This window comes from Hippoglossus hippoglossus, chromosome 23 (genome assembly GCF_009819705.1).
Source record: "Hippoglossus hippoglossus isolate fHipHip1 chromosome 23, fHipHip1.pri, whole genome shotgun sequence".
Lineage (NCBI taxonomy): Eukaryota > Metazoa > Chordata > Actinopteri > Pleuronectiformes > Pleuronectidae > Hippoglossus > Hippoglossus hippoglossus.
In genome coordinates this window covers 17,398,623-17,408,622 of record NC_047173.1, presented here as the reverse complement: position 1 = coordinate 17,408,622, position 10,000 = coordinate 17,398,623, and the positions used below count along the sequence as shown (strand labels likewise).

The following is a 10,000-nucleotide window of genomic DNA, read 5'->3' as shown; positions in this document are numbered from 1 at the left end:
AGACGCTGGAGGACCCAGACCTGAACGTGCGTCGCGTTGCCTTGGTTACGTTTAACTCTGCAGCCCACAATAAACCGAGTCTGATCCGAGAGCTGCTGGACTCAGTTTTACCTCAACTGTACAACGAGACCAAAGTCAGGAAGGAGCTGATCCGAGAGGTGAGAGCATCCGGAAACACACAAAGGTCAGGATGCCGGGAACGGGGCACAGGTGTTTGATCTCTGACCTCTGACCTCTGTCTGCAGGTGGAGATGGGTCCCTTCAAACACACGGTGGACGACGGGTTGGACCTGAGGAAGGCTGCGTTCGAGTGCATGTACACTCTGCTGGACAGCTGCCTGGACCGACTCGACATCTTCACCTTCCTTAACCACGTAGAGGACGGCCTCAAGGACCATTATGACATCAAGGTCTCGGCACACACCAGTACACGCTCAGCACATGCCCAGTGCACATAATATACACGCCCAGTACATGACAAGCTGAGTCTTCACACTGACCTGACTCTGTGGTCGTGTTTCCAGATGCTGACGTTCCTGATGTTGGCCCGACTCTCGTCTCTGTGTCCCAGTGCTGTTCTGCAGAGACTCGACCGACTGGTGGAGCCGCTCCGAGCCACCTGCACCACCAAGGTAAACCAACAGAGGGTGCTACGCCAACATCACGTGTTGTCAGTCAAGAAGCAGAAACAGGAAGAGAAACATCTGAACGGCGTGGCCAGATTGAGAAACTCACAAAACAACGTCATGTAAATAAAATCAAGAGTGACGATTTGGTTTGATCAGGACAAAACAGGCTGTCAAGTTGCCTCATGGTTATGTTTTGTGACTGCGTCTTTTTTAAACGCGTTTCAATTAAATTTGTGCTCCTTGTCGTGTATTTTAATTCAATCGTTTTACTCGTGATCAGTAGCATCCTGGAGAGACTACGTGTTTTACTTTGTATTTCTCGTCAACGTGGACAATGTTCTTGTCTCTGCAGGTGAAGGCGAACTCGGTGAAGCAGGAGTTTGAGAAGCAGGACGAGCTGAAGCGGTCGGCGATGCGAGCCGTCGTTGCCCTGCTGACGATCCCCGAAGCCGAGAAGTCGCCGCTGATGTCTGAGTTCCAGTCACAGATCTCATCCAATCAGGAGCTGGCGGCCATCTTCGACTCGATCCAGAGGGACTCCAGCTCTGCCAACATGGAGTCCATGGACACCAGCTAAACGGATGGACAGAACGAGTTCCCATGATGCAAAGGCACCACCACCACCCCTGCTGCTGGAGCGCTAACCCTGCAGCATGTTTCCATGACAACAGGACGCAAATACACACACACACACACGCACACATGCACACACACACACACACACACACACACTTGTAGTGACACACCCTCTCCTAGCGATTGATCGTCCCATGATGCATTGCACTGAAAACGGCTGTTGGAGGGGAAAGGAAGAACTTGACGTACGGCTCCCACACACGGACAAAAAGGTCAAAAACAAAGAACAAAAAAAAAAAACGGGGAAAAAAAATTACAAGAAATTCCAGAAAAATAAATTCCATGTGAGTTTTGGAAGCTCCTCCTACTTCCTGTTTGTTTTTTCTAGCGAGGTCATCTGATTGGTTGGTCTCCCTCTTCATCATCCTTCTTGTTTTCTCTTTTTTTCAAAATTCCAGAAAGTTCCACAGGTACTGTAACCTGATTGGCCGCTGCTGAGTGACTGACAGTTAGCGTGTTCTTAAACTGACCAATGGGGGAAACGGCCTCTCCTGCCTGAGGCTGCGACACTGGGAGAAGGGCTCGCTCTGTTTTTGTTCTTGTTTTTTTTTTGCGAATGATGTAGGCAGCCAATAGGATGCTTGGGGGTTACGGCGGGTGGGAGGGGTTTTCCTGTTTGTGGACCAATCAGCTTCATTGTTTACCCTGATTCAACAGACCCGCGTTTCCACAGGGAGGGAGGAGGAGGATTATTGGACCAGGTCCCGTCTGACCACACCTGATTGGACCGTGACAGTACTGTGGGGCTGTTGCCATGGTGATACTGTGTGATACAAATTTACGATATCGGTTCATTCCGTTTTTACCCCTGAGTTTGGCCGATCCCAAACCAGTTTCAACCGGTTCTGTCTGGTCTGGACAGGTTTTATCTCCTGTGTCCTTGTCTGGTTTAATCCGGTTTGATGAACCGGGTTCAATTTGGTTTAATCTGGTTCAGTCAGGTCTGGTCAGAACAGTCCACTGTTGTTTATCGCCCAAGAAAAATAAAAAAGGTCCATTTCTGCCTGCGTTCATATTCCTCTGTCTCATTTCTTTGTGTGTGTGGGGATAAAGATGGTCGACACCCCCACTTCCTGCCATCTGTACAAAAACAAAGCTGTCGCCATCTTGTTCTGTGGACGTCTCTGTGGCATTGAGATCCCGCCCATATCTGCTCTAGACCAATCATGAGACAGTCTCAGCTGTCAATCATGTCGTTTCAGCCCATATTTATATAATGAAATAACTGATTCAAACCAAACTGATCAGAAACACTTGAACAAACATCGGTGAGAGAAGAACGACCTGAAATGACAGAAACATCTTTGACAAACATTTATGTCTACTTTGATTTTTGTATAGTTTTGTTTGGTCCATGTCCCCTCTGTTAACATGGAGGAGGCAGGGCATTATGACCTATAATGCACCCAGCCACCAGGGGGCGATCGAGACACTTTGGCTTCAGCTTTATGTCATCTGTATTGACAGTATTTCTCAGACGAGCTGATTCTCGTCTCACTAAACAGCGCCACCTGGTGGAGCAGGTTCCACATCACAAGGCTGAGTCGTCACCTGCTCAGAATCCAAACTGTCCCCTGATAAAACCTCTCGTTCAAAACCTCACTGACATTTGATGCGATACCAGTAACAACCATTTTAACATGTTAAACATTTTGGAGGGTCACATGAATTTAGTGATGTTTACTGACACATTAATTTAAACAGTACGAAAAGGAAGTGCTGAAGACTCATTAATGGAGATACTGAAAAAGAAATAAAATGAGTCTGGAGGTGAAATGTGTTTTCTATCAGCAGAGGGAGACAAACATAAATATGAGTTTAACACGAGTTTACTAAAAATAAAAAATAAACACGAGCTCCACCAACCAGAGGCTTCGTTATAGAGACGTCAGGTGTGAGCTGAAAGAAACAACTTCCTGTTCAAAGGAGACTCGGCTCTGATTGGCTGTTTCAACGAGGCAGAAAGTCGTCAGAGAGCAAACAAAGCAGCTGATGCTCATTCATCTGGTCGCCTAGCAACACTTGATTTGATATATTCGTGTGTGAGTGAGTGGGATCATTCACATGCTGATTTCCTCTTTGAACTGGACTAATTTATTCTGCTCTGATGAACTGTTGCTGCGTTTGAAGTTCGTCTGCACGTCTGAGACTCAAGGATCCTGCAGGACTGAAGCTCGGGGGCCGAGGCTCAGGGGCTGACAATCAGGGGCAGGGGCCCGAGGGTTTTAGGGGCCCAATGGACCAGAGCATCAGTTTAAAGTGACTCCACGGTCGACACAGTTATTCAGTGTATCCCTCCGCCAAGGCCCAATAGTCCCTTAAAGTCAGTCAAGCAGCATCAAATTACAGAAACGTACAGTTCTGTGGAGCCTGCCTTGTATGATCAGTCCAGACTGCAGGTGGCGCTATGATGGTGTCACTTAAATCAATCATTTGTGGTTTAAACGTCTCAGTTTATCTGATCATTGTTTCTGAACATCTTCGTCTCCTCATGGTCACAGTTCAACATGACTTCCTGCAGGATAATGATCCACGTGTCAAAATTAAAGTCTGAAACAGCTCAGTGAACATCAGTGGCCTCGTCTCCAGATGTGAATCCAGAGGAAAGTCTTAGGATGTTCGAGACAAATCTGCAAAAACCATCAGATGCATCAACACTAAAATGTTTCCAGAGCAAAGACACGACCCAGTGACCTTTGGGTGTTCCTAATAAACTGCTCAGTGAGGAGGAACTTCTGCTTAAGACATACCAGAAGTTTCTCAAACACACACACACACACACACACACACAGTATAAACAGGAAGTGTGTGTCAGTGAAAGGGAAGCTGTTTAAGTGTCTCTATTCTTGGTGACTGTGTTTGGGTGCGGCTTCACAACTCTGTATGAGACGGTAGTAAATAATGTGTGTGTGTGTGTGTGTGTGTTTGCGTCTTGGCGTGTTTCTATCAACACGCTCCGACTCGCTCTGCCGCTCTGAGTCGGCAGTAACACACACAAACACACATGTATGTTCATGTTTTTTATTTGATGGCCTTCAGACTCACTTTGACCTTTGACCTCTGCTGTGAACTGACAGTGGGACTTCAGATAATGTGACTTAATGTATATTATGATATAATCAGTAGAATATTATTTGGAGTTTAAAATACAGAGTCAGATGTATTCATGCAGATGTAAAGTTCAGTGCAGTACATTGTCAGTATTGATTATGAATAATAATATATATATTTTGATCATTCAAATATTTTTGTTTTTAATATTTATTGGTTTATTTTGAGCGAGGCAGCCCGATGGCGCTAATGACGTCACCGAGCTACAAGTTGTGGAACTCTGACGTCATTTTTATTCTGTAAACTCAAGTAACTTAACGTGATTCTACTGGAAACAGGAAGCGGAAGCAGCTGAAACGTCACGAGAGAAAACACGGAGCCAAGCTGTGACGTAGTGACAGAGGAAGATAGTGGAGGCGGGTTTCAGAATAAAAGTGTGAGGACTAAATTGTCCATACAGGTTGTGACAATAAAGAGAGAGTCATATAAATCAGAATATTAACATTTTAAAATGTATTCATAGCTTTCTGAATATGGATCTTATACTTCTCAATATTACGTTTGGGGTACTTGTTTATTCCCTTTTTCTTTTAACATTTCTACCTTTTGCTCAATCATTTTATTTCCATTTAGTAACTTTACAGATTCAGTTTAATGATCCAAAATATCAAGTTTCAAGTTTATTTGTGTCATAACATACAGTGGAACACACAATATAGTTAAATGTCTCTTTTTGAAGTAAGGTTTGTTCAAATGAAACCAAAATCGCAAAATTAATATGATACTTTTAGATTAATTAATCAATAATTCTGAAATTGATCGTTCTGCATAGTGAGTATGTTTGATAAGATAAGATAATATATAATAAGATAATATAAAATGAGATAAGATGGATTAGATTCAGATTGAATGGGGACATGTGCTGAGTTACAACCATAGACTGTGAATCAATAGACAGCAGTAAAGTAATAAAAAGAACAAATTCAATATAAACTCAAGGATTATATGAAAATAGAAATGGGTTAAAAAAGTGAATAGCTTTTGATGCTAAAGATCCTTGAACACAGGATCTTTATTTAAAACAGAATAAACCCAACAACACTGTTTGTGTCTGATTCACTCATAATTCACAGCTTCCGGCCTGTAGTGTGTTTTATTGTGATGGAGCGGACAGGAAGCGCGGAGGTCACCTGGTGCAGCTTGATCGCGTCAGCAGGAGGGAGCGGCTCTGGTCGAGCGACGCCTGCAGACAGTGGAGAGAGAGAGAGAGGGGGGGGGGGAGAGAGAGAGAGAGAGAGAGAGAGAGAGAGAGAGAGAGAGAGAGAGAAAGAGAGAGAGAGAGACAGAGAGAGAGAGAGAGAGAGACAGAGAGAGAGAGAGAGAGAGAGAGAGAGAGAGAGAGAGAGAGAGAGAGAGAGAGAGAGAGAGAGAGAGAGAGAGAGAGAGAGAGAGAGAGAGAGAGAGATAGAGATAGAGAGAGAGAGAGAGAGAGGGAGAGAGAGGGAGCAGCGGATGGTGGATGTGAGCGTGAGTAGCTTCTTTCTTCTTCTTCTTCTTCTTCTTGTCTTCATCCCTCCATCTTTACACACCTTCACTAACCCGGGACACACCGGGACAGGGAGGGAGGGAGGGAGGCCGAGCCGGGCCGAGCCGAGCCGAGCCGGGCTGAGCCGGGCTGAGCTGGGTTTGCGGAAGCGGGGACCGGCGGACAGACAGACAGCAGCTCCGGTCCTCAGCGGTGAGGAGGTGAAGAGACAGACAGACAGACAGCTCATCATGGCGGCGGCCTGTCTGTCTGCAGCTCCTCAGCTCCTCCAGGCAGCGGGGCCCTGCTGCCTCCGCCGGCCGGGGAGGGAGCTCCCTGAGTCGGCCACGCAGCTGCGGAACTCCCGCTGCTCTGGAGGAAGAGGAGGAGGAGGAGGAGGAGGTGGAGGAAGAGGAAGTCCTGAAACAAACTGCGGCGTTTATGAGTTCTGAGGAACCTGTCTGTCTGTCTGTCTGTCTGTGTGTGTGTGTGTGTCTGTGTGTCTGTGTGTGTGTGTGTGTGTGTGTGTGTGTGTGTCTGTGTGTGTGTGTGTGTGTGTGTGTGTGTGTGTGTGTGTGTGTCTGTGTGTGTGTCTGTGTCTGTGTGTGTGTCTGTGTGTGTGTGTGTGTCTGTGTCTGTGTGTCTGTGTGTGTGTGTCTGTGTCTGTGTGTGTGTGTGTGTGTGTGTAGACAAGGCTTGGTTTTATTCCAATGTTGTACTGTCAGCAACACACACACAATCTTATTGACAGGCCCCACCTAGTTGTGTGTGTGTGTGTGTGTGTGTGTGTGTGTGTGTGTGTGTGTGTGTGTGTGTGTGTGTGTGTGTGTGTGTGTGTGTGTGTGTGTGTGTGTGTGTGTGTGTGTGTCCATCTTCCTCCAACTACTTTACTTTAGTAGATTAACATCATGATGTCTTCAGAGTAGAACTACACACTGAACACACACAACAGTACTACTACAAATACACAGCTTGTGTCTGGGGTAGTGTGGAGGAAGTACTCTGATCTTTGACTAAAGTAAAAGTACTTTATCCTCTATTACAAGTCCTTTACTTTATTACAAGTAGGTTGTGAAGAGTAAAAAGGTTCCTGTGAACAATAATAACATCATTAGATTATTATTATTATTATTACTAATTATCCTGGGTTATTAGCATTTTATTGTTCTAGTTGATTTGGGCTGGATTTGTTGTGTATAATTATTTTATATAAGATTGTAACATTGATGATTAAGTGCAGTAAAAAGTACAACATGTATCTATGAACTGCAGTATAATGTACTTAAGTATGAAGAGTGAGTGAGTTTGCTGAGATACTTTCCAACACGATATTTGGAAGCTGAAATCGCAAAATAAGTGCCTCTGCTAATTCAAAAACATCTTTGGCAAAACGTAAATATCACGAAAAGCTGCACGTGTTCGGTCAAAGAATCGCAACACGAACAAAAGTGGGAAACATCCACATCCAGGACCGATCAGGTGCAGGACAGAGTTTAGCGTCGGCTCGGCAATCGGCTCGTGAAACGCTGCAGGTTCTCTTTCCCTCCAGCGGCCTCGCCTGCTGCGGCCGCAGTCACTTCCTGTGAATCCCTGAACTCGCCCGGACTTGTCGCATCACACTAGGGAGAGTTAGAGAGGCTGAGACTGTTCAGAGCTTCAGGCACCGAAACACATCTCTGCTGGAAACTCCAGGTGTGAAAGACCTCCCGCTCCACTTCTACCTGCAGCGTTAACAAAGGTGTACGTGGATAGGCCCCGAGATATGACAGTGAAGGTATGAGTCATTTATTCTCACTTTGTGTCGTGTGGGTTGTGTTATCTCCGGTGGTTAATGAGGTGTTGCTGTGTTGCTGCTGAGATGCGATGTGGCTTCTTCCAGGGCGTTGACAGATCGAGGCTTCGTCTACAGCTTGTATTGGTCGTATCATAGACTAAATAAAGATGGACGACATGACAGCTCCCAAAAGTGAAGCAGAAAGGCGGGGATCGACCCCTGGTGGTTGGCTGCGGTGTAGCTCATAAACCCTGCTTCCTCTAGTTCAGTTAATGGGACATAAACAAGACTAGACAAGGAAAATGCTGCATTTCCTGACGAAGATATTGTTGTTCTTGTAGATTACGTTCTCCGTAGTTGCGTAATTCTTCTTAAACGGCAGCTAGGGCGTCACTAAGATGAATGTGTTTACATAGCAGATGCTATAACACGCCTGCTAGTGCCTTGCTAGGTGATTGCTAGGTTAGGAGATATGGACCAGATAAGGACAATCTTTGTAAGTTCAGGCCGAATGGAAATACACATTATATAGCATTTTCTGTGTAGAGCTAAAACAGACAATGTTCAAAATAGAGTATTTTTCCCAGTTTGAAAATATACAGCTCGAAAACAATAATAAGTAAAACTCAGAGTTCATACCTTTTGTTATTCCTTTGTCATACCTTCATACAGTTTCCTATTAGCTTTATCATCTATATTTTTATTTGGATCTAAACTAAATTACACACACAGTTTAGTTGGACTGATTCTTTTCATCAAGGTCCGTGAATTATTCTCTGAGAAATCAACGAAAGGAGGTGAAAAGAAAGTCGTGGATCTGCACCAAGATTCAACGAGTGAATGTGTGTGTAACCCTGCTAGCTAACAGACAAACACAGACGGAAACATAAACTCTTTGCAGAGATGTAAAAATATGAATTTCTTATTTTACAAACCAGCTCTGCTTTTGAAGCTTGAACTGGGTTAAATATAGACCTGAGCCAACTTGTGCTCTTTTCATGTTCTCATTGTTAAACCAGGGTTAATCTGAGCCTTGGAGCTACACAAGTTACACTGCACTTCTGCTAGCCCAGGGCTAAATGTTCCATGTTTACGTTGCAGAAGCAGCTAAGCTAAGCTAAGCAGCTCTTTAACAGATTGTGCACAGTGTAGACCTGTGTTTAGTCTAAACTCTGGGCTACGTGTGGTCCAGAGCAGGAAACTCGGGCTCGGTCCTGTGTGAAAACCCTGAAGTGTGTCCTGGTGGTTCTATGAGATGTTACTGTCACTACTTAAAGATCGGGCGGTAGCTTCCATCGCTGTAAACAATCTCCTATGTCATTTAGTGAAGTGAATTTTATTTTGTCAGAAATGTTTCAATCACACGTAAAGATAATTTCACTCAAAGAATAAATATAAAAAGTTTAAAAACAGGATTAGTAAAAATCAGCAGCAGATCACATTTTTTCTTTTTATTCTGCAAAATTATGTGAAATTTATATATAAGTCAATTAATTAACCAACTGACAGACAATAAGACTCTTACTCTTATCATTACATTTTTAGTTATTTTTAAGTCAAAATACCAAATATGTTCTAGTTCCATTCTAGATTCGTTAGACAGAGATGTTAATGTTTGGTCCTGACACCACACACACACACACACACACACACACACACACACACACACACACACACACACACACACACACACACACACACACATCTCATCACCATGGTAACGTTGGCAGACCCTAACAGATATAGAGGCTCCGTGTGTGTGAGAGTGTGTATACTTGTACATCTATCTTTGTGTGGACCATATTGATCTTTAGAACTAACCTTTGTTTCAGGGGTAAGATGTGATCGGGATGTGTGTGTGTGTGTGTGTGGGGGGGGGGGGTTAGTGGGTAGTCGTCAACTCCCATGGTCCTCACTGAGGTAGAAGTACAAACATTTCTGTGTGTGTGTTGTCTTCGTCATGTTGCTTCTTGTTGCCACCAGCACCGGGGGCTGCAAACACACAGTGGAGCATGACTGGTATGCACACACACACACATACACACACACAGACACACACACGTCCCCATATCACTGGTTAAGTGTGTAAACAGTCTTATGTCCCCACAACATGACTAATACATGTGCACGCACGCACACACATGGAGGCATAGCAACGGTAACCAAGTGGGATTCCACAGTTGTGACATCACCACCAGCTGGGCGATCACGTGACATCCACTGTTTTCATTAACTCACACAGATGCATGCTGGGTAATTATTACCTCCCGGTGAGAGAGAGGAAATCTTCTGTGTGTGTGTAATTAATAGTTTCACAGCTCCAGGTGCATCGCAGTAAGAGGCGGGGCTTGGCTGTAATGCTGCTCTCTGATTCGCTTTGGGAAG

At 44.6% G+C, this 10,000-nt stretch overlaps 2 protein-coding genes across 6 annotated transcripts in view; both read left to right on the top strand.

Annotated features, from left to right (window-relative positions):
- Positions 1-2,278, top strand: part of cand1 (cullin-associated and neddylation-dissociated 1) — a 21,517-nt gene extending 19,239 nt beyond the window's left edge. For both annotated transcript variants that reach the window (XM_034577709.1, XM_034577708.1), the window contains 4 exons: positions 1-158; positions 246-410; positions 525-632; positions 982-2,278. The exon at positions 1-158 is cut by the window's left edge and continues 12 nt beyond it. In XM_034577709.1, coding sequence (XP_034433600.1) covers positions 1-158; positions 246-410; positions 525-632; positions 982-1,206 — 656 coding nt within the window. In that variant the 3' untranslated portion in view covers positions 1,207-2,278. The remainder of the gene's footprint in view (positions 159-245; positions 411-524; positions 633-981) is intronic.
- Positions 2,279-5,747: 3,469 nt separating this feature from the next.
- The window catches only part of LOC117757053 (ras-related protein Rap-1b), an 8,352-nt gene continuing 4,099 nt past the window's right edge, over positions 5,748-10,000 (top strand). Inside the window, exon 1 of one of the 4 annotated variants that reach the window (XM_034577795.1) lies at positions 5,748-5,843. The gene's annotated coding sequence lies outside the window, so the exon portion shown is untranslated. Of the gene's footprint in view, positions 5,844-7,402; positions 7,616-10,000 lie in introns of those variants that run through there. The other 3 variants (XM_034577796.1, XM_034577798.1, XM_034577797.1) reach the window with 3 other exon arrangements.